Genomic DNA, 27,207 nt, shown 5'->3' on the forward strand with positions numbered 1-27,207 from the left:
GGTGCATAGCGGCTCAGGACAGTAACACAAGGGTGCATAGCGACACAGGACAGTAACACACGGGTGCATAGCGGCTCAGGACCATAACACACGGGTGCATAGCGGCTCAGGACAACACACGGTTGCATAGCGGCTCAGGACAGTAACGCACGGGTGCATAGCGGCTCAGGACAGTAACGCACGGGTGCATAGCGACACAGGACAGTAACACACGGGTGCATAGCGACACAGGACAGTAACACACGGGTGCATAGCGACACAGGACAGTAACACACGGGTGCATAGCGACACAGGACAGTAACACACGGGTGCATAGCGGCTCAGGACAACACACGGGTGCATAGCGGCTCAGGACAGTAACACACGGGTGCATAGCGACACAGGACAGTTTCACACGGGTGCATAGCGGCTCAGGACAGTAACACACGGGTGCATAGCGACACAGGACAGTAACACACGGGTGCATAGCGACACAGGACAGTAACACAAGGGTGCATAGCGACACAGGACAGTAACACACGGGTGCATAGCGGCTCAGGACAGTAACACACGGGTGCATAACAGTTTAGGACAGTAACACACAAGGGGCACAGGGGCAATGGCCACATCACACAGACAAAGCGGGACTACCTGTCAATGGACATCACCAGCTGTACACAATGTAGCTGGCTGCACAATGCCACCATATGCCTCCCAGCATACACACACTATGGAGACACTCATTACCATGGTAAAAGGAAGTCTGGTCACTAAGAGGTTACCATGCAGAGCAGTCACCGCGGGAGGGGGGCTCCTGCACTCATATACCGCCGCCAATGTCACTAGTGATCCCCCAAACTCCCGCTGGCCTAGCTCCTCCCCTTTGCGTCGTAACTCCTCCCCCTTACGGAAAAGGTCCCTTAGCCCACTTGATTCTAGCATCTACCCCAAACTCACTGCCGGGAACACCAAGCCACAGCCCTCTACAACGACACACCTCAGCCCGGGACACGCTACTTCCGTTCTGTGCGTTCCAATGTACGTCCGCGTTCCAACTCAGTTCCGGTCTGTGCGGTCCACCACTCAATCTGCCTGTGCGCTCCACTTCTGCGTTTCACCTTACATCCGGCCTAATCCCCTCCCCCTGTGCTCAACATCAACAGAAGGTTCTGAACGTGGGCAGGAGCGCAGAGGAAACATCAGGTAATGGTGCTATATATTATTATTATTATTACTATTACTATACAGGGGGAGCAGCCTGTGGTGTCCTGTTATTATTTTTATTTTACAGAGGGAGCAGCCTGTGGTGTCTTGTTATTATTATACAGGGGGAACAGCCTGTGGTGTCCTGTTATTATTAAACAGGGGGAGCAGCCTGTGGTGTCCTGTTATTATTAAACAGGGGGAGCAGCCTGTGGTGTCCTATTATTATTATTATACAGGGGCAGCAGCCTGTGGTGTCCTGTTGTTGTTATTATTATTATTATTATTATTATACAGGGGGAGCAGCCTGTGGTGTCCTGTTGTTATTCTTATTATATGGGGGAGCATCCTGTGGTGTCCTGTTATTATTATTATATGGGGGTAGCAGCCTGTGGTGTCCTGTTGTTGTTGTTGTTATTATTATTATTATTATTATTATACAGAGGGAGCGGCCTGTGGTGTCCTGTTATTATTAAACAGGGGGAGCAGCCTGTGGTGTCCTGTTATTATACAGGTGGAGCTGCCTGTAGTGTCCTGTTTTTATTATACAGGGGGAGCAGCCCGTGGTGTCCTGTTATTATTATTATTATTATTATTATTATTATTATTATTATACAGGGGGAGCAGCCTGTGGTGTCCTATATTATTATTATTATTATTATTATTATACAGGGGTAGCGGCTTGTGGTGTCCTGTTTTTGTTGTTGTTGTTATTATTATTATACAGGGTGAGCTGCCTGTGGTGTCCTGTTTTCTCTTACGTCCTAGAGGATGCTGGGGTCCACAGTAGTACCGTGGGGTTTAGACGGGTCCTTTGGGAGCCACTGGCACCTTAAGAGTTTAATAGTAAGTTCTATGCCCCTCCTACCAGACTCAGTTTAGAAAATGTGCCCGGTGGAGCCGGTCACAGCTAGGGAAGCTCCTAGGAGTTTCTTTAGTTTTATTGTTTTTCTAAGAGTGTTAGGTTACAGGAACGCTGCTGGCAACAGCCTCCCTGCTTCGTGGGACCTAGGAGGGTAGTAGGAACCAACTCTAGAAGTTAATAATTCTCTATCTCCGCTGACAGGACACTGAGCTCCTGAGGGTGCTGATCGCAAGCCCACGAGGCGACCGCTCACTCCCGCAACACGGCCGCCACCCCCTAACAGCAATGGCGGCACAAGGGTGGGAGCGCAGCTCTGACAGGCTGCGCTTCGGAAGGCTCAGCGGACACACTGCACGGCGCTGTGAGGGGCGTCCTGGGCCAGCGCAATCACCCTACACTGGTCACATAATGCTAACAGGGGCTAATCCCACTGTTAGCAGCAAATTACCTCAGGCCAGTATAAACAATTAAGTGCAGGAAGACGCGCCATTACTGGGGGCGGGACTTCTCCTCAGAGCAGATCCAGCACTCACCAGCGCCATTTTCTCCCTGCTGATCATCAGAAGGAGACGCTGACAGGGAGCGCTGCCCTCCACATAACTCCAGCATATCTCTGCGGTACCAGGGTGTTTTAGACAGGGGGGAGAGTGATTTTAGAGCTGATTACCCTATTAAGGTTACTCAGCGCCGGGCTTTTACTATATCAACTGCCTACTGGGGCACTGTGTGGCTGCCTCCTTATGCTCTGTGACTCTCTGAAGGTACTCTGGGGGAAACTGTGTCTGACATTTTCCTGTGTGTATGTGTATCCACATAACCATGTCTAAGGGCTCTGTATCCTGTGCTGCAGAATGTGTATCTTCTCCTGTAGAGTCTATCCCATGTACTCAGGACTGCAATGTGCTTTCCCAACCTGTTGAATCCGAACCCCCATGGGTGGATTCTTTACGGGGAATGATAACACAGATTTCATCAAGGATGTCACATAACGAGAAAGAGATGCAGTTTTTGAGAAAGTCTGCAGAGGGATTACAGCATTCTGCTCCTACTCCCTCCCATACCCCACCTACATACCCTAAAAATGTACACTTCCCCAAATAATGCAAGTTGACACTGATACCGACACTGATACAGGGGACGGTGATGGGGATATGCAGGGGGGTGATGCATCCCTTGCCAAGGGGGTGCAGTTGATGATTGAAGCCATTAGGGATGTTTTGCATATTAGTAAGAAGGCAGCTGAGCCGGAAGAGGAATCTTATTTTACAGAAAATATGAACCTCCCTTACATTCCCTGCTTCTAAAAAGCTGAACTCTTTATTTGAAAAATCCTGGGAAAACCAAGAGAAAAAATTCCAGATCCCAAAAAGAATTCTTATTGCTTTCCCTTTCCCTGAAGAGGATAGAAAGAAATGGGAAACTCCACCTATAGTAGACGCTTCTGTATCTAGGTTGTCTAAAAAGGTGGTTTTACCTTTCCCTGGTTCAACCGCCCTAAAGGAGCCAGCTGAACGCAAGATTGAGACTACGCTCAAATCTTTATACACTGTTACAGGCGTGGCTTTAAGGCCCACTATTGCTTGCGCATTTCTAAAGCCATAGTAAGGTGGTCAGGCACATTACTAGAGGATTTAGATGCTATGGATAGGTGTGAAATTGATTTGTTTTTGCGTCACATTCAGGATTCCGCTGGATTCATGGTAGAGGCCATGAAAGACCTTGGAATGCTGAATGCAAGGACTACTTCCATGGCAGTATCAGCATGCAGAGGACTCTGCTTACGCCAATGGACTGCAGATGCAGAATCCAAGAAAAGTGTCAGGCGACTTCCGGTGGGCGGGCCATCCAGCATGGCTGCTTTTTAGCTGGGCTCCGGCTTGCAGGATGGAAATCCACTAACATCCCCTGCTATCCACCCTCTATTCTCCCGAGACACACTCTCTGTCAACCCCTGCATCATAGGGAACCTGGAGATACCCTGCAAGGGTAGGAGCGTGATTGTGTGCCCCCGAAGTTCGGCCTTCAAGGAGACGGCCTGCATGACCGCCGGCGTGGGATCCGGTGCGAAGAGTGGAGGCCCGGTGATACCCATCCCCTGCCGCTCACGCGGGGATCTCCCTTTACCTGCGGCCCTTTGGTGGTGACCCATCCGTTCTGGGAAGGTGCAGAGGCTTCGTGTCCTGCTGGCGGCTCGGCGGCTTCTGTTCCCCGGTGCTCGTTTGCCCCTGCTGCCCCTGGACGCTCATGGAGACTCCCACGGCTGGCTGTGGTGTGGCGTTGCACCGGCGGCGGTCTCTGGAGCGGTGGTCTTGGCCCAGCTCCCCCTCACTTCTGCTCCCAAGGCTGTACTGCAGTGTCCGGAGGCGGGACCAAACGGCGGGACGGAAGTTCGACTGACGGCGGCGGGGCGCTGAACCGGAGATGGCCCCTAGAGCGGAGGACGCTGACCTGGCTTCCCCCTGCTTCCACGTCTGCGCTGCAGAGTCCGGAGGCGAAGCTGGGCGACGCGGCGGTGATCGGCTTCCGTGACGGGCGCCGGCTGAGCGGCGGTGGAGGATCCCAGGAGACACCTGTCATCACGGGCGAGGTGAGAGCCTGCTGAATCGAGCCCGTTTGCTACCTGGGGGGTGGCCGCTACTGCCCTCGGCTCCCGGGGTGTTAAGGTCCCTCTCCAGTCCTCTGAACCTGTTGCCGGAGTTTGGACATCCGGAATACTGAGACCTTGTATAGTGCAGCGGCGGTGATTGCTGGGGTAGGCCCTGCGCACTTGGACCCCTCCATATTGGCTGGGATATGAGGCTGGGAACTGTCCTTGGGTGCACGCTGGCGTAGTAATCACTGCTCAGAAAGATAGTGGCTGTTTGGGGTCTTGCCTGCCGCTGACCACTGGCTGCTTGGATCTGCTGCCCGGGACTGCATCTTTACATGCGAGACTTATACAGCCTCCTTTTACAATGATTGATACCTGCCTGTTATGTGCCTCTCCCTAACCTCTCTTGTACTACCTCATACCTCTTTCTGACGAATTGCTCAATCTCTCCTCCTTGCTCTGGCCCTTTCACCTTGAGGTGTGGGGGCCCAGGCCTCTCTCTTATTCTTTCTTCTGTATCTCGCTAGATTCTCCCCCTTTTATCTCTTCACTTTTTTCTTTCTCTATCTGCCCACCATTAACACTAATACTGTACTTATTATTACTGTTTGAAGCTGCCTCATGCGGCATTGGTACATGAGTTCATTGAAGTTTCTGCAGCCCCTGTGCAGGAATTTCTGAGGTTACATCGCCACCTGGTGGCTACCTAGTGTTAGGACGCACGGATACATTTACCTGACTATATTAATCCACTGTTACCTTTTGCAAAGTTTTTTTTTTTTGTTGGGGGGGGGGGGCAATTTACAATATTTCTCATATTATGTGTCTCACCGTTGTTTTGCCCCGACCTCTGCTTCAACCTGGAGGTTTCAAGGTGCAATGTCTCTGCAGTACCTTTAACTGTATAATATGTGAGTTAATGTCTATTTAAATTTTGTTTTTGTTTCTTAGCTGAGTAGCTCTGACATATCTTCTGACTCTTACGTGAGGTGTTTTATTATCATATACTACTGTGTGTTTGTACACGAGTCCCCAGCTTATTGCACATAGCGGTCTACGGACCAGGAGATGGACAAATACGTCCATAAAACTCCAGCGGTAAGATCTTCCCAATCCTCAGTCACTACAAGAATGAGTAAGAATAAGAACACAGCGGGGAAACCTAACCCCCCCTCTCCCCCGGAGGTAGGGAACTCCCGGGACCAAACTCAGGAAATGGAGGCGCTTCCTGGTCAGCCCTCTTTAATGCATATGGCTTCTCATGCCCCAAATTGACAAGAAACTTGAAAATATCCCTTTAATTGACAAAAGGCTGGAACAGATACAGACACTACTAGATTCAACACTTGCGAAAATTGACCACAACACCTCACGGATCACCTCATTAGAACAACGGGTTAGTGATGGGGAAGACCAGATACACACACTCCAGCGCTCCACTGACACTCAAGATTCCTCACTTAAAACTTTACAGGCGAAAATAGATGAGCTTGAGAACAGGGATAGGAGATCGAATCTACGCTTTGTGGGCATCCCCGAAACAGTTAAAGACAGGCAACTGTCAGATTTTATAACGACTGATATATTCCTGGCTTTGGAAATTACAGATGCCCCATTCTTATCACATATTGAAAGGGTGCATAGAATTGGTCCTGCTCGCCCTGATGCTGAAGTGAAGCCGAGACCGGTCATTGCGAAATTCATGGACTTTCGTCTGAAGGGACATGTTTTGCGCTCTTACCGCAAACTCCCGCAACTGGTAGTGCAGGGAAAGCGTATTTTGATTTTTCAGGATTTCTCGGCCTCTGTTGCGCAGAAGAGACGGGAATTCTCGGATGTTTGCAAAATACTCCATGAGAGCAATACTAGATTCGCATTGATGTATCCAGCTAAATTGCGCGTTCATGACAATGGTCGCACATTGCTATTTGTTGATCCTGCCACTGCGAAATCCCATGTTACACACATGTTGAATCCTGGGAATCCATCACCCCAGTACTAGATATATTGTTATTTCATACTTTATGCCCTGAGTCGGTTTAATTTTCATATGAGGGGGACATTTGGTCTCATTACATGCTACTCAGCTTGAATTTAAATGTTGCATTTACTATTGATAGGTTTCTCGCCAGTGCTACCGGAGGGTTTAGCACTTGCGTTGTTATTAGTTTGGCTTGGAAAAAATGAAAAATGTTTTGTGAAGCGATGTGTGTTTTTCTTGTTTTGTTTTTTTCTGTTTTGCCCGTGCCGTGCCTTCCTCACCCGGTCTGTTCCTGAGCTCTATGGTGCAGTATGGTTTTGGTCGTTCCTCTCCGCTCGCTGGGAAGGAGGCGGATGACTCTGTGACGTGATATTCCCATTGGACGATCACCCTCAGGTGGGTGTAGGTTAGTAGACTAATGACTGATCCCGGTGTAAGGACCTCTTCATCGGATTCTTGCTGTAAGATTTTATCCTGGAATGTGGGCGGCCTTAACTCCCCAATTAAACGGAAAAGAGTTGTCGCACACCTGAAGCGGTTTAAACCTCAAATTATATTTCTTCAAGAGACCCACTGGGTGTCGGGCGCTTCCTCTACTCTTCGGGCACCTTGGTTAGATAGCTGTGTATCCGCAGATAACACGAGGAAGACTAGGGGGGTGGCAATCCTATTTAGCAAACACCTACACTACACTGTTTTAAACTCTGTTATTGATCCGGAAGGGCGTTATTTAATTTTGGATGTGGAAATTTGGGGTAACAAATATACACTGGTTAATGTCTACGCACCCAATGGTGAGACAGCTGCCTTCCTCCAAGAATTAAGCTCTCAGCTGTTACAACGCAATAATTTTCAATTTATCCTGGGAGGCGACTGGAACACAGTTGATGATCCTACTATTGATAAACATCCTGTCCCACACACTTCCAGATCCTCTTTTTGGACACATCTCCAAACTTTAAAAGTCTCCCTTCAGCTTACTGATATTTGGCGTCTCCTCAATCCCTCTGACAGATCATTTACTTTCTTTTCTGGGGTTCATCGATCCTGGTCCAGGATTGACTCAATCTTGGTTGCAGACTCTCTAGTTACACAAGTCGCGCAAGCTGATATCCACAACATTTTGATATCGGATCATGCTCCTGTGACATTGACGCTGCAAAGAACTCTTCAGTCGGGAGGCTCCAGGATTTGGAGATTTCCGAGTTATCTTTATAATTGTGATGATTTTAGGAAATTTTTGATAACTAATTGGGCCAACTATTTAGACGATAACCTGGAGCACTGGGACCGCCCAACTATTCTTTGGGGTGCGGCAAAGACCGTTCTCAGGGGTCAAATTATTGAGTATGTTCATAGATTGAAAAATGGTCATCCAAACAATTGAAACAGAACTTGAGACCTGGAAATCAATGCCTCTATCATATATGGGGAGGGCTAGCTTGATTAAGATATCATTCCCCCGTTTGATGTACTTTATTCAAGCCATGCCGCATGTACTTTTACCTAAAGACGTTCAATGTCTCAATTTTTTTTTTAGAAGATTTATTTGGCAGGGAGGGAGACCGCACATAGCGTTGATCAAGCTCCAGCAGACTGCAGAAAATGGGGGGATTCATTTCCCTAATATTCTCTGGTACTCCCAAGCGGCCCAATTACGATACCTCCATGACTGGGTGCACAATGACAACACGTACACAAACACAGACTTAGATAGGGAATTTTTACAAGGGGGGGATCTAATCCCCTTTCTGCATCTGCGCGCTCGGGGGGTGTACAAGGAGCTGAGGAGAAACCCACTATTGTGGAGCATTAGGAAGCTGTGGACGGATATGCGACATAAACTTGATCTAAATGCCCACAAATCATTACATCTTCTGTTTATAGCTAATCCTGACTTCCAAGATGGTCGGGCACAATATCCGTTTAATATATGGCGGTTGGGGGGTGTTTCCAAGATCGGTGATCTAGTAGATATACAGGGCTCGAGGCCGCTCACATTCCAGGAGGCCACTACTAAATATCCAGTTTTGCTGGCCTATCCTGTGGCCTTTCTTTTGGCTCAACACTATGTTTCATCTACTATCGGATATTTTTCACCTGGGGATTGGGACAATCCGATAGATAGAATGCTGAAACAAACCCCCAAGGTTCGTAAGGCGATTTCGACTGCATATGGTTCTTTCGGAACGTCCTAGATTACTCGAGGGGACTGGGAGGTATTATGTCTTGGAAGGATTGTCTCCCAGACATTGAGACTAGGGACTTACTTGCGGCACATGTTAAGGCCTGTAAATTATTTCCCTCTTCTAGGTATAAAGAAATGTCTCCTAATATTTTACATAAGACTTATTTATCGCCTCATAGACGATACCTGATAGGACTTGCTGATACACATACATGTTGGAAATGTGGCACTCTCCAGGCGGATCTCTTTCACTGCCTGTGGACATGCCCTATAATCAGACAGTTTTGGATACATATAAGAAACTACTTGACGGCCGATCCTGTGAACTATTGGAGGTTGTCTCCGGAGTGGGCGCTTTTCGGTATTTTACCACCGAATCAGCGCCTCTCTTTGGGCAGTAAAAAGCTGCTGCTGGCAGTTAGTATAGCGGCTAGGAAGGCCATTCTGCAAGTGTGGATAGCTAGGGATCCACCTACACTATCATTATTTAAAGCCAAACTATTCTACCTCTTTAGGATGGAGTGGATAGGCATCTTGCTGGAAAAAGATACTAAGGTAAAAAAAAAATTTGAAGTTTGGGAGAGCTATATAACGACCTTGTCGACATCGGTTAGGAAACAGCTCCGTGACTCCGTGTCCAATACAGAATGGTTTCTATCTAGAATGGCTGCGGGGGATCCACCGATTGTGCTTTAAAACTGATTGTCACTCGGGGCTTTGGAGGCGGATGGGTGGGGAATTAAAGTACGGACACGGGTTTTCTTTTCTTTTCTTTCCTCATATGTATAAGTCTAGGTCAATCGACTGAGCTAGATTTTGGATCAGTGGAGCCTGTGGTCTCCGGGGACTTGTTTCATGCTGATATGATACTGTTGCTTTCTTATAATGGATATGTCTCTTGACGAAGGACTCAACTGCATTCTCCTTTGTTTCGTTTTCACATGTTACCCTTCTACCGAAGGTTTGAATTACAGTGAATGTTTATGTATGTATTGCATATATTGCTTCAATAAAAAAATTATAAAAAAAAGAAAAGAAAATTGTCAGGCTCTGTTTGGGGATGCATTGGATGCGTGGATTTCCACGGCAACTGCGGGTAAGTCAAACTTTCTCCCCTCATCGGCTCCACCGACTAGGGAATCTTATCCTACGTCTACGCTGCAGTCCTTTTGGACCGCAAAATTAAAATAATCCAAATCCCCTTCCACCTTCTTTAGGGGTGGTCGGAGAAAATCCAAGAAACCTGCTCCAACAGGTTCTCAGGAACAGAAACCAGGTTCTGTCTCCTCAAAATCTTCAGCATGAAGGTGGACCTCCCAGCCTGGGGATCGTGCAGGTGGGAGCAAGACTAAAAAATTTCAGTCACATCTGGGCGTCATCAGGCCTAGACCCCTGGGTGACGGAAATTGTTACCCAGGGCCACAGACTGAAGTTTGAGGAACTCCCACCTCACAGATTCTTCAAATCAGGCTTACCAGTTTCGCTGACAGACAGTGCTATCCTACAGGAAGCCATTCAAAAATTGGTCAAAACAGATGTTATTGTCCCAGTTCCACCTCACCTACACCACTGGGGTTATTATTCCAACCTGTTTGTGGTGCCGAAACCGGATGGTTCGGTAAGGCCGATTTTAAACCTAAAGTCATTGAACCCCTACTTAAGGGAATACAAATTCAAGATGGAATCTCTGAGAGCGGTGATCTCAGATCTGGAGGAAGGGGAATTCCTAGTATCCCTGGATATCAAGGATGCGTACCTTCACATTCTGATCTGGCCGCCTCACCAGGCTTATCTCGGATTTGCGCTGCTGGATTGTCATTATCAGTTCCAAGCGCTGCCGTTTGGCCTCTTCACAGCACCGAGAGTGTTCACCAAGGTCATGGCAGAGATAATGCTACTAAGCCGCCGACAAGGAGTTAACATAATTCCATATCTGGATGATCTCCTGATAAAAGTGTCTTCCAGGGAGAGGTTGTTGCAGAGTATGGCTCTCTGAACTCGACTACTCCAGGATCATGTGTGGATCCTGAATCTCCCAAAGTCACATTTGGAACTGACAAGGAGACTGCCCTTCATGGGGATGATACTCGACACGGAAGTGCAGAGAGTACTTGTACATTGGTGATCCAATAAATGGTACGAGATGTCCTGAAGCCAGCCTGGGTATCGGTTCATCAGTGCATTCGCCTTCTGAGGAAGATGGTAGCCTCTTACGAGGCTCTTCAGTACGGAAGATTCCATGCAAGGTTCTTCCAGCTGGATCTCCTAGATCACAACTTAACATGCACCAGCGGATACACCTGTTGCCAAAAGCCAGAATTTCACTCCTGTGGTGGCTGCAAACTTCTCACCTACTCGAGGGCTGCAGGTACGGGATTCAGAATTGGATCCTTTTAACCACGGATGCAAGCCTCAGAGGTTGGGGAGCAGTCACCCAAGAGGAAACTTTCCAAAGAAAGTGGTCGTCTGGAATCCATCCTTCCAATAAACATTCTGGAACTAAGGGCCATATACAATGGCCTTCTACAAGCGGCACATCTTCTGCAAGATCAGGCCATGCAGGTTCAGTCGAACAATGTGACGGCAGTGTCCTACATAAACCGACAGGGCAAAACGAAGAGCAGAGCGGCAATGAGGTAACAAGAATCCTCCTCTGGACAGAAAACCACGTGGTGGCACTATCAGCAATCTTCATTCCGGGAGTGGACTTCCTCAGCATACACGTTCTCCATCCAAGAGAATAGGGCCTCCACCCGGAGGTGTTTGCAGAGGTGACATGCCGTTGGGGTGTACCTCACCTAGACATGATGGCCTCTCGCCTCAACAAGAAGCTTCGCAGGTGCTGCTCCAGGTCGAGAGACTCACAGGCAGTGGCGGTGGACACACTGGTAACTCCGTGGGTGTTACAGTCAGTGTATGTGTTCCCTCCACTTCCACTCATCCCAAGAATTCTCAAGCTAATAAAATGAACAAGAGTTCAGGTGATCCTCATTGCTCCGGAACTGACCAAGGAGTGCTTGATCTTCTGGAGTTACTCCTGGAGGATCCGAGGCCTCTTCCTCTTCACAAGGACCTTCTTCAACAGGGGCCATTCGCGAAGAGGACTGCGGCTACGTTTGACGGCATGGAGGTTGAACGCCAGATCTTAGCTCGGAAGGGCAGTCCGAAAAAGGTCATTCCTACCCTAATTCAGGCTAGGAAGGGAGTCCCGTCTAAACATTACCATCGAATTTTGAAAAAGTATGTGCCTTGGTGTGAGTCCAAGAAGTATCCAATGGTGGAGTTTCAACTAGGACGGTTTCTCCTTTTTCTGCAGGCTGGCTTGGGCTCCATTAAAGTCCAGATTTCGGCCTTGTCCATTTTCTTTCAGAAACAACTGGCGGCCCTCCCTAAGGTTCAGACTTTCTTGAAAGGGGTTCTGCACATCCAACCTCCCTTTGTGCCTCCTATGGCACCTTGGGATCTTAATGTGGTGCTGCAGTTCCTGATTTTAATTACCTACCGGTAAATCCTTTTCTCGTAGTTCGAAGAGGATGCTGGGTGATCGCCCAGTGCTTCGTATTCCTGCATTGTTACTTGGTTCAGTAATGTTGTTTCAGCCGTTGCTGAATTGTTCCAAGTTGGTTAGCTTCCTTTCCTTTCTGTTATGTGTGAGCTGGTGTGAATCTCGACAATATCTGTGTATTTCTTTCTCTCAAAGTATGTCCGTATCCTTGGGCACAGTTTGTAGACTGAGTCTAGTAGGAGGGGCATAGAGGGAGGAGGGAGGAGCCAGTGCACACTATTAAACTGTTAAAGTGCCCATGGCTCCCAAAGGACCCGTCTATACCGCATGGTACTAATGTGGACCCAAGCATCCTCTACGGACTACGATAAAGGATTTACCGGTAGGTAATTAAAATCCTATTACAGGTCGAGTATCCCATATCCAAATATTCCGAAATACAGAATATTCCTAAATACGGAATTTTTTGAGTGAGAGTGAGATAGTGAAACCTTTGTTTTCTGATGGCTCAATGTACACAAACTTTGTTTAATACACAAAGTTATTAAAAATATTGTATTAAATGACCTTCAGCATGGGGAAAGGTGTATATGAAACCTATATTAATTGTGTGAATGTACACACACTTTGTTTAATGCACAAAATTATTAAAAATATTGGCTAAAATGACCTTCAGGCTGTGTGTATAAGGTGTATATGAAACATAAATGCATTCTGTGCTTAGACTTAGGTCCCATCACCTTGATATCTCATTATGGTATGCAATTATTCCAAAATACAGAAAAATCCCATATCCAAAATACCTCTGGTCCCAAACATTTTGGATAAGGGAGACTCAACCTGTATTATTATTATTATTATTATTATTATACATGGGGAGCAGCCTGTGTTGTCATGTTGTTATTATTATACAGGGAGAGCAGCCTGTGGTTTCCTGTTGTTGTTGTTGTTGTTGTTATTATTATACAGGGAGAGCAGCCTGTGGTGTCCTGTTGTTGTTGTTATTATACAGGGAGAGCAGCCTGTGGTGTCCTGTTGTTGTTGTTGTTGTTGTTGTTATACAGGGAGAGCAGCCTGTGGTGTCTTGTTATTATTATGCAGTGGTGCAGCCTGTGGTGTCCTGTTGTTGTTGTTGTTGTTGTTGTTGTTGTTGTTATTATACAGGGGGAGTAGCCAGTGGTTTCCTGTTGTTGTTGTTGTTGTTATTATTATTATACAGGGAGAGCGGCCTGTGGTGGTGGTGGTGGTGGTGTTGTTGTTGTTGTTACTATTATTATTATACAGGGGAAGCAGCCTGTGGTGTCCTGTTGTTGTTGTTGTTGTTGTTGTTGTTGTTGTTGTTGTTGTTGTTATTATTATTATTGTTATTATGCAGATGGATCGGCCTGTGTTGTCCTTTTATAATTATTAATATTAAACAGGGTGAGCAGCCTGTGGTGTCCTGATGACATTATTATAATTAAGCAGTTTGAGCAGCCTGTGGTGTCCTTTTATTATACAAGTGAAGTAGCCTGTGGTGTCCTGTTATTATTATTACTCAGGGGGAGCGGCCTGCGGTGTTCTGGAATTATTATTGTACAAGGGTAGCGGCCGGTGGTGTCCTTCTGTACAGGGAGAGCATCTTTAGTGTTGTATAACAGAATCTTATTAGGTTTGGGTTATGGCTCTATGGCTATAGGGAGTGGGGGTACAAAAGAGGAACTTACCGGTCACCAAGTATTACATATCTATGTTATATGTGTTCTGTGTGATGTGTATTATGATATATTATTCCTAGGCACTCCAGCTGTGAGGAACCAGAGTCTTTTTACATGTCAGACACTCTGTACTCAGGATGGACACGGATATGAGTCACAGGACTGAGAGGATTATAAACATCACCCTGGAGATCATCTACCTGCTGACTGGAGAGGTGAGGTGATCTGGGAGCATCACAGTGACATTACTTATATCCATAGTAATAATACAGGGACATGACTTATATCTATAGTAATAATACAGGGACATGACTGGGGAGGTGAGGGGATCTGGGAGTATCACAGTGACATCACTTATATCTATAGTAATAATACAGGGACATGACTGGAGAGATGAGCGGATCTGGGAGTGTCACAGTGATGCCACTTATATCTATAGTAATAATACAGGGTCATGATTGGGGAGATGTGGTGGTCTGGGAGTGTATTTATTGATTTTTGGTATCTCCCCTAATGCACAGGAATACACAGTAGTGAAGAAGACTTTAGGGGACTGTGAGACACCCAGCAATCATCCCCGTGTGTCAGGAGTACTGAGCAGGACCCAGAGCCCCATCATGGTGCCTCCAACTAACTCACTGATGCATGAGAAACACAATGACCAGAAGATCCTGGAACTCACCAACAAGATCATTCAGCTGCTGACTGGAGAGGTGAGTGCTGGAAATGGTGCATTATACAGTAACAGAACACCAGGGGGTGTGTCTAGGTGATGACTGGAGCGGTGACTGCTGGGAATGGGACATTATACAGTAACACCAGGGGACGTGTCTGGGTGATGACTGGAGAGGTTTCTGCTGGGAATGGGACATTAGACAGTAACACCAGGAGACATGTCTGGGTGATGACTGGAGAGGTGACTGCTGGGAATGGGGCATTATACAGTAACACCAGGGGACGTGTCTGGGTGATGAATGGAGAGGTGACTGCTGGGAATGGGACATTATACAGTAACACCAAGTTACGTGTCTGGGTGATGACTGGAGAGGTGACTGCTGGGAATGAGACATTATACAGTAACACCAGGGGATGTGTCTGGGTGATGACTGGAGAGGTAATGCTGGGAATGGGGTATTATACAGTAACACCAAGTTACGTGTCTGGGTGATGACTGGAGAGGTGACTGCTGGGAATGGGGCATTATACAGTAACACCAGGGGACGTGTCTGGGTGATGAATGGAGAGGTGACTGCTGGGAATGGGGCATTATACAGTAACACCAGGGGACGTGTCTGGGTGATGACTAGAGAGGTGACTGCTGGGAATGGGGCATTATACAGTAACACCAGGGGACGTGTCTGGGTGATGACTGGAGAGGTGACTGCTGGGAATGGGATATTATACAGTAACACCAGGGGATGTGTCTGGGTGATGACTGTATCATTGTGTGTGTCAGGTTCCTATAAGGTGTCAGGATGTCACTTTCTGTCTCTCCATGCAGGAGGGGGAGTATATAGAAGAACACAGGGGTCTGTACAAGGACGTGAAGATGGAGAATCACCGGCCCCTCACATCACTGGGTAAGAGGAGATTGTCATGTATTGTACAGGGGAGAGCAGATATGGGGGCCCCTATATACACATCACCTGATAATCACATATATACACTGTACTCAGGCACTGTGTGTCTCCTACAGATGGGCCCAGTAACAGAGATACCCCAGAGAGATGTCCCCGTCCTCTGTATTCTCAGGATTGTACAGAGGAAAATCACAGGATCCCACAGGAGCATCAGGTAGGTGGGATTTAGGGACTCATTAATATACCAAAGTGAATGTCACTATATGATTTGTAGAGTTGTTTTGTGTGTCTTATACTATTATATGTCTATTAATATAATTGTACACCTATTAAAGTGTTATTATTTTGTGGGTTATATAGGGAGAACATTTGACTGAAGTAAAGGCAGAAGATATAGATGGAGAAGAAGAGCCGTATGTGAGAGATGATCAGCAGTGTAAGGAGGAGGAAACCCCTACAGATATCAGCACAGGTGAGATATAAACACTTATTATAGAACAGTCACATATTCTCCTTCCTCAGTCACTACAACAATATTTTATCCTACACCCTCCTTTGTCAGTAAAAATTAAAGCTTAAAATGTATCTGCCCTTATTATACTCCTGCTCTCCCCCTCACATCATGTCACTGTGTGTTACCAGCCCAGAGATCTGACCAGTCTTCTCCCCACACTCTCTGGTGTATCTCATACATCAGGAGCCATCAGCCCCTATTATACTCCTGCTCTCCCCTTACATCATGTCACTGAGTGTTACCAGCCCAGAGATCTGACCACTCTCCTCCCCACACTCTCTGGTGTATCTCATACATCAGGAGCCATCAGCCCCTATTATACTCCTGCTCTCCCCCTCACATCATGTCACTGTGTGTTACCAGCCCAGAGATCTGACCAGTCTCCTCCCCACACTCTCTGGTGTATCTCATACATCAGGAGCCATCAGCCCCTATTATACTCCTGCTCTCCCCTCACATCATGTCACTGTGTGTTACCAGCCCAGAGATCTGACCAGTCTCCTCTCCACACTCTCTGGTGTATCTCATACATCAGGAGCCATCAGCCCCTATTATACTTCTGTTCTCCTCCTGACATCATGTCACTGTGTGTTACCAGCCCAGAGATCTGACCAGTCTCCTCTCCACACTCTCTGGTGTATCTCATACATCAGGAGCCATCATCCCCTATTATACTCCTGTTCTCCTCCTGACATCATGTCACTGTGTGTTACCAGCCCAGAGATCTGACCAGTCTCCTCTCCACACTCTCTGGTGTATCTCATACATCAGGAGCCATCAGCCCCTATTATACTCCTGCTCTCCCCTCACATCATGTCACTGTGTGTTACCAGCCCAGAGATCTGACCAGTCTCCTCTCCACACTCTCTGGTGTATCTCATACATCAGGAGCCATCAGCCCCTATTATACTTCTGTTCTCCTCCTGACATCATGTCACTGTGTGTTACCAGCCCAGAGATCTGACCAGTCTCCTCTCCACACTCTCTGGTGTATCTCATACATCAGGAGCCATCAGCCCCTATTATACTCCTGCTCTTTTCTCACATCATGTCACTGTGTGTCACCCCTGAGCTTTCTTGCAAATTTGGAGGTAGGTACTTCTCAACGTATCCTAAATGCCATGCTCCCCAGGGGTCGATCTACCAACTTCTGTGGTCATATCCCAAGGTCCATATATTTCTCATACGTCCTAGAGGATGCTGGGGTCCACTTAAGTACCATGGGGTTTAGACGGTCCCGCAGGAGCCGTGGGCACTCTAAGACTTTTCAAATGGTGTGAACTGGCTCCTCCCTCTTTGCTCCTCCTCCAGACCTCAGTTTTAGAAATGTGCCCAGGCAGACTGAATGCACTCCAGGTGAGCTCTACTGAGTTTCTCTGAAAAGACTTATGTTAGGTTTTTTGTTTTCAGGGAGAACTGCTGGCAACAGTCTCCCTGCTTCGTGGGACTGAGGGGGCAGAAGTAGGAACCAACTTCCTAAAGAGTTTCATGGCTCTGCTTCTGGCTGACAGGACACCATTAGCTCCTGAAGGGAACTGAACACTAGCCGTGTCTAGATGCTCACTCCCACAGCATGCCGTCACCCCCCTCACAGAGCCAGAAGTCAGAAGACAGGTGAGTGTTAGAAGATGAATCTTCAATCAAGATAGTGATGGCTAAAGGTACCGTGCGGCTGGCGGGAGCGCAGCGCGCCATTGCTGCCCACACATACACAGGCACTGCAGGGTGCAGGGGGGGGCGCCCTGGGCAGCATAAAACCTTATGAAACTGGCTAAAAGGGGGCATAAGATGCCCAGGCACAGCCCTACACCCGCCAGTATAAATATTATAGAAGAAATCTCTGAGGAGAAACGCGCCATTGCGGGGGCGGAGCTTCCTCCTCAGTCAGCCAGCACACTGCTCAGCGCCATTTTCTCTCTCTCCTCAGGCTGCAGAGACAATGCTGGTCCTCCTCCACTTCTGAATACAAGTATCAGGGTGCAAAACAAGGGGGTGCACAGTGAATTTGGTGCTTTACAGGGTGTATTTACATTATAAAAAGCGCTGCATGTCAGTGGGCATTTTGTGTTCACAGACATTGTGTACTGGCGCTGGGGTTGTGAACTTGGCTGCTCCTATACTGTGTCCTTCTGACAGATTTTACTGTGGGTCTGTCCCCTATAAATCCCAGAGTGTCTGTGTGTGTAGTGCACGAGTGTGACATGTCTGAGGCAGGGAGTTCTTCCCCGGAGGAAGGCATTTTAGGGACACAGAGTTGTAATGTGGTTGCGCTGCGGGCACACCAAGAGCTTGCATGGGTGAAAGAAATACGTGATACTGTGCATCATATCAATAGGAGATTAGATAAGTCTGAGTCTCATGCAGAATGCTGGAGAAAGTCTGTGGAAGATGTGATTTTTCAGGGTTCTGTTCTTCCACCCGCAGGCGACTCCTCTGGGTCACATAAGAGACCGTTTGCAAATATTGTACATAATGATACCGACACGGACTCTGATTCCTGTGTCGACGATAGTGACTCCAGGGAAATAGATCATAAAATTGGCGAAAAATATACAATATATGATTGTGGCTATAAGGGAAGTTTTGGAAGTTACAGAAGCCCCTCCTGTACCTCAGGAGAAGGCCTATTTCTATAAGGAAAATAAATCTAAGGTTGCTTTCCCTCCTTCCCACAAGCTAAATACTCTTTTTGATGGGATGTGGGTGAATCCTGAAAATAAATTTCGTATTCCCAAAAGGATTCAGATGGCTTATCCTTTTCCTTTAGAGGACAGGAAAAAATGGGAGTCACCCCCGGTGTTAGACAGTGCCCTGTCTAGATTGACAAAGAAAGTGATTCTCCCTGCACCTGGGACGGCTTCACTCAAGGAGCAGGCAGACCGCAAAATGGAGACTACATTAAAATCCATTTATGTTGCCAATGGTACACTGCTCAGGCCCACAATTGCTTGCGCGTGGGTGAGTCGTGCTATAGAAAAATGGTCAGACAACTTGTCATCAGAAATTGACACGATTGATAAAGATGAGATACTCCTTAAGTTAGGTAATATCAAAGACGCGACCGCATACATGCTAGAAGCCATGAAAGATATTGGACTCTTGGGTTCAACAGCCGCTACCATGGCAGTATCGGCTCGGCGGGCATTGTGGATTCGCCAGTGGAACGCGGATGCAGATTCCAAAAAGAATATGGAGGCTCTCCCGTATAAAGGTGAGGCCTTATTGATGGGCTGGATGCGTTAGTCTCGGCGGCTACCGCAGGTAAGTCGACATTTTTGCCTTATGCTCCTGCACCGGCAAAAAAGACATATCACTCTCACATGCAGTCCTTTCGGCCCAATAAATACAAAAAGGCCAAAGGTTCCCTCTTCTTTGCAGGTAGGAGAAGGGGAAAAGAAAAGAAATCCGCAGCGTCTCTAGGATCCCAGGAGCAGAAGTCAACACCTACTTCTGCCAAATCTACAGCATGACGCTGGGGCTCCCTTGCGGGAGGCCGCTCGGGTGGGGGCACATCTGAAACTGTTCAGTCAAGGTTGAATTCAATCTGTCCTGGACCCATGGGTTTTAAAAATAGTGTCCCAGGGGTACAAGCTGGAGTTTCAAGACGTTCCCCCATGCCGATTTTTCAAATCGACCTTGCCAGTTTCTCTTCCAGAAAGAGAAGCAGTAACAGCGGAAATTTAAAAATTATGTCAGGATCAGGTCATAGTCCTGGTACCTTTCTCACAACAAGGGGAGGGGTTTTATTAAAGCCTCTTTGTAGTTCCGAAGCCGGATGTCTCGGTCAGACCGATTTTAAACCTAAAAAATCTGAATCTCTACTTGAAAAGGTTCAAGTTCAAAATGGAATCGCTGAGGGCAGTGATTTCCAGTCTGGAGGAGAGGGACTACATGGTGTCAGTAGACATAAAGGATGCTTACCTGCATGTTCCCATTTTTCCTCCTCACCAGGCTTATCTGAGATTCGCGGTCCAAGATTGCCATTACCAATTCCAGACGTTGCCTTTCAGTCTCTCCACGGCGCCGAGGGTATTCACCAAGGTGATGGTGGAGATGATGGTCCTCCTTTGTCAAAAAGGAGTCAATATAATTCCTTATCTGGATGATCTCCTGAAAAAGGCGAGGTCCAGGGAGCAGTTGCTGCAGAACATCACTCTCTCCCTGTCCATACTCCAACAACACGGTTGGATCATAAATTTTCCAAAGTCACAGTTGGAACCGAAGACAAAGGTTGTCTTTTCTCGGGATGATACTGGACACGGAAGTTCAGAGAGTATTTCTTCCAGTGGAAAAGGCTGTGGAAATCCAGAAAATAGTAAAACAGTTACTGAAACCAACAAGTATGTCGAACCATCAGTGCATTCGGTTGTTGGGGAAAATGGTGGCGGCCTGCGAGGCCATACAGTTTGGCAGATTCCATGCTAGAGTATTCCAGTGGGACCTGTTGGACAAGTGGTCCGGATCCCATCTACACATGCACCGGAAGATAATCCTGTCGTCAAAAGCCAGGATTTCGCTCTTGCGGTGGCTGCACAGTTCTCACCTACTAGAGGGACGCAGGTTCGGGATTCAGGACTGGGTCCTGGTAACCACGGATGCAAGTCTCCGAGGCTGGGGAGCTGTCACTCAGGGGGAAAGCTTCCAAGGAAAATGGTCAAGTCAGGAAGCCTGCCTTCACATAAACGTTCTGGAGTTGAGAGCCATTTACAGCGGCCTTGTACATGCTGTACATCTTCTTCAAGATCATCCCGTGCAGTCGGACAATGTAACAGCAGTCGCGTACATAAACAGGCAAGGCGGAATGAAAAGCAGAGCAGCAATGTCAGAGGTGTCAAAGATTCTTCTCTGGGCAGAAAAATATGTAAAAGCTCTGTCGGCGATTTTCATTCCGGGAGTGGACAACAGGGAAGCAGACTTCCTCAGCAGACACGATCTCCATCCAGGAGAGTGGGGCCTCCACCAAGAAGTCTTCGCAGAGGTGACAAGTCTCTGGGGAGTTCCTCAAGTAGACATGATGGCATCTCGTCTCAACAAGAAGCTTCAGAGATATTGTTCCAGGTCAAGAGACCCTCAAGCAATAGCAGTGGATGCACTGGTGGCCCAGTGGGTATTCCGGTCGGTGTATGTCTTCCCTCAACTTCCACTGATCCAAAAAGTTCTCAAGATAATAAGAAGAACAAGAGTTCGAGCAATCTTCATTGCCCCAGACTGGCCAAAGAGGGCTTGGTACCCAGATCTTTAGGAGTTGCTCATAGAAGATCTTCGGCCTCTTCCTCCTCGCAAGGACCTGCTACAGCAGGGGCCGTGCGTGTATCAAGACTTACCGCGCTACGTTTGACGGCATGGCTGTTGAGCTCCGGATCCTAGCCCGAAAGGGTATTCCCAAGGAAGTCATCCCCACTCTTATTCAGGCCAGGAAGGGAGTAACGTCTAAACATTACCACCGTATTTGGAGAAAATATGGTCTTGGTGTGAATCCAAGAAGGCTCCTACGGAAGAGTTTGGGTTGGGACGTTTTCTCCATTTTCTGCAGGCTGGTGTGGATGCGGGCCTTAGATTGGGTTCAATCAAGGTCCAGATTTCAGCCTTATCAGTTTTCTTCCAAAAACAATTGGCCTCTCTTCCATAAGTTCAGACCTTTGTGAAAGGGGTTCTGCACATCCAGCCTCCAGTGGCACCATGGGACCTTAATGTGGTGTTGCAGTTCCTTCAATCGGACTGGTTTGAACCTCTACATGTCAGGGCTGAGTGTTTTTGTGAATCCGTTAACCCTGGACCAACCGAAGGGGAAGGTGCTGGGGTATGAGAAAAGCAGGGAGGACGAAGAAAGTTCCGTTTCATATATTTATTAGAGGCAACAATTCCAGTAAGGAGTTAAATGACATGTTATTAATCACCATATATATACTGACGTATTGCATAGAGTGGTAGAATGATAAGCAGGAACAGTCTTAAAGATACATTGAGGAAATGTTCATAAAACTGAGTTTTTAAGCAGGTTTGTGAATGAATGATGAATTGTCCAAAAGAAACAATGCTTGCTGCCAAACTGTAGGGAGTGTTAACTGGATATTGCAGACATAAATGAGTAACTGTAGAGACTTGTACTGAAGCTTAAAGATTAAACTGAAAGGCTGTGAAGAATTGTCCTTGATTGCAGCAACAATGAAAATACAATACTGAAATGGGTTACTTGCGAGTTCTGAAGATAACACAGCACTGTGAAACTGCAGCAGACGACAATGGTGATAAATGGGTTAAGTTTAGAGCTGAACAGACGAGCACCTGAATTTAGTAGAATCCTCCAAAGGCTGTGTGATTGAAGCAGGCAGACAGGGTAACCTCTCACAAGACTCTGGAAATCCACTTGTTTGCCACTGGGAGAGCGATTGACTGACAGCACAGCAGGGAGCTGGTGGATCTTTAGCAGTGAAGGCTGCAGGCAGAGCTCTGGGAGCGGAGGCGATATCTGGACCACGGGAATCACACGGGAATGCACGGAGAGAGCACAGAGCTAGAGCATAGAGTAGATACAACAAAGCACTGGCTCAGAGTAACATAATCCCAGCCTACTTAAAGGCAGCACAAGCACGGGATTGGCTAACACTTACCCACAGGTGTTTCACAAGTGCTCTCTGGTGCTCATTTGGTCTCCAACATGGCCGCCTCCTATACTGCAGACACACTGCGGTGCCTTTGGCCATTTGGTCCCCGCACTCCCAGCTCCCAGAACCTGCATCACCTGTGCCACTGACCACGCTGCGTCCCCACACGGCCGCACAGCACCGCGAGCAACTGCACCGGCAACGGATGGACCCCAGAACCCGCAGAGGTGAGAGATCGGTTCGTGACACTACAGGAGATAGAGTTGAAGTTTCTCACTTGGAAAGTGGTGATGCTTTTAGCCTTGGCATCCGCAAGGCGGGTGTCTGAGTTAGGGGCCTTGTCTCACAAGAGCCCTTACCTGATCTTCCATGAAGACAGGGCAGAGTTGAGAACTCGCCAACATTTTCTTCCGAAGGTGGTTTCATCCTTCCACATAAACGAACCTATTGTGGTGCCAGTGGCTGCTGACAAGTTCACTGAGTCAAAGTCTCTAGATGTCGTTAGGGCTATGAAGATTTATGTCGCTAGGACAGCTCGGATACGGAAAACAGAGGCTCTGTTTGTCCTGTATGCTCCCAACAGGATTGGGTGTCCTGCTTCCAAGCAGACTATTGCGCGCTGGATCAGAGGGACGATTCAGCACGCTCATTCTACGGCTGGATTGCAGTTACTGACGTCGGTGAAGGCCCATTCTACTAGGAAGGTGGGCTCATCCTGGGGGCGGCTGCCCGGGGGGGTCTCGGCATTACAACTTTGCCGAGCAACTACTTGCTCAGGGTCAAATACATTTGCTAAATTTTATAAGTTTGACACCTGGGCCGATGAGGACCTCAAGTTTGGTCAATCGGTGCTGCAGGGTCATCCGCACTCTCCCGCCCGTACTGGAGCTTTGGTATAACCCCATGGTACTTAAGTGGACGCTAGCATCCTCTAGGACGTATGAGAAAATAGGATTTTAATACCTACCGGTAAATCCTTTTCTCCTAGTCCGTAGAGGATGCTGGGCACCCGACCCAGTGCGTATTTTACCTACAGTTTTTAATTCCTTAGAGTTACACTAGTTGTGTTGCATTTGTTTTCAGCATGTTGCTGTAAATGGTTCATGCCTGTTGGCATGTGTTATGTTGAATGCCATGTTGTGCGGCATGGTTGAGGTGTGAGCTGGTATGAATCTCACCATTAGTTTAAAAGTAAATCCTTTCCTCGAAATGTCCGTCTCCCTGGGCACAGTTCCTATAACTGAGGTCTGGAGGAGGGGCATAGAGGGAGGAGCCAGTTCACACCATTTGAAAAGTCTTGGCTCCTGCGGAACCGTCTATACCCCATGGTACTTAAGTGGACCCCAGCATCCTCTACGGACTAGGAGAAAAGGATTTACCGGTAGGTATTAAAATCCTCATTTTGGTGGCATATGTACACGTGACTGGCATTCAGAAAACAGACAGCGCCATTCCGATAGAGAGAATCCCGACCGGGGCTAGGTAACATAAAGGCAGTGGAGGCTTCACAGGTAAGTGCCTAAACCTAAACACCCCCCTCCTGGCCTAACGCTAACCCTACCTCCTATACTTACTTTTGGGATGTCATCTGTCGGGATTTCGGCATCTTCATGGATGTCAGGATTACTATACTGGCGTTTCCGCTGCAAGCCGGGATTCTGGTGCCGGTAATTTGACAGCCAGCCATCTAATTGCCGGCATACTGACTGCTTACCATTTTGGTCTGCGGTCACCAGATCGATCACTCCCACTGGTATGCTTCTCCCCTTATTAGTCTCAAAGGACTGTATTCTGGATATCCTGGATGAGGATCTTCTGGACAAGTACAATGGACAATACGTCCTTGTCGTTTTGTTTTGACCATCGCTTTTGATGGCTCCTTTGGATCCTTGCTTTGCTGACCATTAACAAAACTGTAAGCAAGGAGAAATTTCTGTAGATCAGATACCAATAAAAATGCTATTCTCAAGTTTGATGGTCTGTAGGCCAGGTGGCTGAAATCCCCCCCTTAATAAGTGCTCATAATGACGCTATAGATCCTTCAAGGCTCGGCCACCACGGGGCTACTACTGCTTGGTAATATGCTCCCGAGGTCATTTTGCTCTATATAATGTCTTTGATTTAAATTTTCATAAGCTTTGTAATCTTATGCCCTTACTAATAATTGTACTTCTGTATATTACTGTGACTTTGTATGGGTGTTTTTGTTTCTTTTTTTATTTTGAATGTTTGATGTTGTTACATATTTGGATTATTTTTTCTTAGGGGGAAACATTTATATATCCATACATTTATTTTATTCGCTGCAGATGGATGTAACAGCAGGAGCGTGTCAGAGGAACATCTCGTTTTATTTCCGGATCGTAAAATAGAAGATAAAGTTACTCAAGATTCTCCAGAAGAAAATCCTATCACCCCAGTTATACATACAACTTGTCATAGTGCATATATATCATATGATCTCTCCGATCATGGGGAATGTTTTCCTGATATCTCTGATATTGGTACATCTGTTACAGCTCTTACAGTAGATACAGTGTTTAATTGTTGTGTAGATTCCAAATGTTTTACACAGAACACACAGCATATTACCCAGCAGCCAGCTAAGGCAGGTGAGAAGCCATTTGCATGTTCTGAGTGTGGGAAATGTTTTACGAAGAAATCCGTTCTTGTTACACATCAGAGAAGTCACACAGGTGAGAGGCCATTTGCATGTTCTGAGTGTGGGAAATGTTTTACACAGAGATCTGGTCTTGTAGCACATGAGAGAAGTCACACTGGTGAGAGGCCATTTGCATGTTCTCAGTGTGGGAAATGTTTTACACAGAAATCAGTTCTTGTCGCACATCAGAGAAGTCACACAGGTGAGAGGCCATTTTCATGTTCTGTGTGTAGGAAATGTTTTATACACAAAACAGATCTTGTTAGACATCAGAGAAGTCACACGGGTGAAAGGCCATTTCCATGTTCTGAGTGTGGGAAATGTTTTATACAGAAAACAGATCTTGTTAGACATCAGAGAAGTCACACAGGTGAAAAGCCATGTCTATGCTCTGAGTGTGGGAAATGTTTTACAGACAAATCACATCTTGTTATACATCAGAGAAGTCACACAGGTGAGAAGCCATTTCCATGCTCTGCGTGTAGGAAATGTTTTACAGACAAATCACATCTTGTTAGACATCAGAGAAGTCACACAGGTGAGAAGCCATTTCCATGTTCTGAGTGTGGGAAATGTTTTATTTCTAAATCAGATCTTGTTACACATCAGAGAGTTCATACAGGTGAGAAGCCTTTTCCATGCTCTGAGTGTGGGAAATGTTTTACACACAAATCACAACTTCTTAAACATGAGAGAAGTCACACAGATGAGAAGCCATTTCTATGTTCTGAGTGTGGGAAATGTTTTATACAGAAATCAGATCTTGTTATACATCAGAGAAACCACACAGGTGAGAAGCCATTTCCATGCTCTGAGTGTGGGAAATGTTTTATGTACAAATCACATCTTCTTATACATCAGAGAAGTCACACAGGTGAGAAACCATTTCCATGCTCTGAGTGTGGTAAATGTTTTATACACAGATCATCTCTTTCTAAACACCAAAGACGTCACACAGGTGAGAAACCATTTCCAAGTTCTTAATTGGGAAATGTTTTACCCAGATGTTTTGGTTGCGTGAAACAACAAAAAAAAGATTTCCTTAAACCACAATTTATGCAGTTGACACTTTGTAAGTGGAACAAATCTCAGTAAGCATGCTATTTCATGCGCCTCATTGAGCAGAACCAACATTTTTTTTTTTTGTGTGTAAAATAATTGAGTTGACCCTGTTTAAACTCTTCAAATTGTCTATGTGTGGTTTTGCTTTTTGCCTGTTTTGATGTGTAAAGTAATAGAGGTTCAAGGTAATGGATAAATATATCTTATGTCCAGCTTAAATAGTTTGTCAAGGTGTCTTTACTGTCATCAAAGGCATATGTTACCAGAAATTGTGCTTATAGAGAATTATTATCCCATGCATATTTAGGAATAGATATCCAAGAAGCTTACTAACTACGGCTGCACCCAATCTGTTTTTCTAATGTTGAACCATTAGATGTATGTTCTACTTGAATGGGTAATCAGTAAGGGTCTTGGATGAACATAATTACATGCATTGCTTCTCATCAATCATGGTGTGGCTGTCTGGGGACTGTGAGCAATATTGCAATAACCATTCTGCACATGTGCTTCCATCTATTTATATGCGAGCCATTGGGTTTGTATACAAATTTGAATTAGGCCAATTGTCCCTGTTGGATAGTGGAGAGTGGTCATCCCTCTGTTCCTGAGACCACATGGACAGGTAACCACACCCCATGTGCCGGCAAGACTCCAGTGGAGGTTATTTACCTCCAAGACTACCAAGATTCTGCTGGAGGACCATATCAGCTTCGCTGGTTGAAATTTGGGCTCCAGCGGCAGGGAAGCATGATCCCCAGGCAGCAGACTACTGG

At 46.7% G+C, this 27,207-nt stretch overlaps 1 protein-coding gene across 1 annotated transcript; it reads left to right on the forward strand.

Annotated features, from left to right (window-relative positions):
- The first annotated feature begins 1,092 nt into the window (after positions 1 to 1,092).
- On the forward strand, positions 1,093 to 26,650 carry LOC135054696 (gastrula zinc finger protein XlCGF26.1-like). The gene is made up of 7 exons (XM_063957968.1): positions 1,093 to 1,182; positions 14,089 to 14,223; positions 14,530 to 14,721; positions 15,510 to 15,588; positions 15,705 to 15,802; positions 15,949 to 16,060; positions 25,017 to 26,650. Exons 2-7 carry the CDS (start codon positions 14,146 to 14,148, stop codon positions 26,351 to 26,353), a joined length of 1,896 nt encoding a protein of 631 aa, XP_063814038.1. The 5' UTR covers positions 1,093 to 1,182; positions 14,089 to 14,145; the 3' UTR covers positions 26,354 to 26,650.
- Positions 26,651 to 27,207: the final 557 nt, after the last annotated feature.

Source organism: Pseudophryne corroboree, chromosome 3 (assembly GCF_028390025.1).
Source record: "Pseudophryne corroboree isolate aPseCor3 chromosome 3, aPseCor3.hap2, whole genome shotgun sequence".
NCBI classification, from domain to species: Eukaryota; Metazoa; Chordata; class Amphibia; order Anura; family Myobatrachidae; genus Pseudophryne; species Pseudophryne corroboree.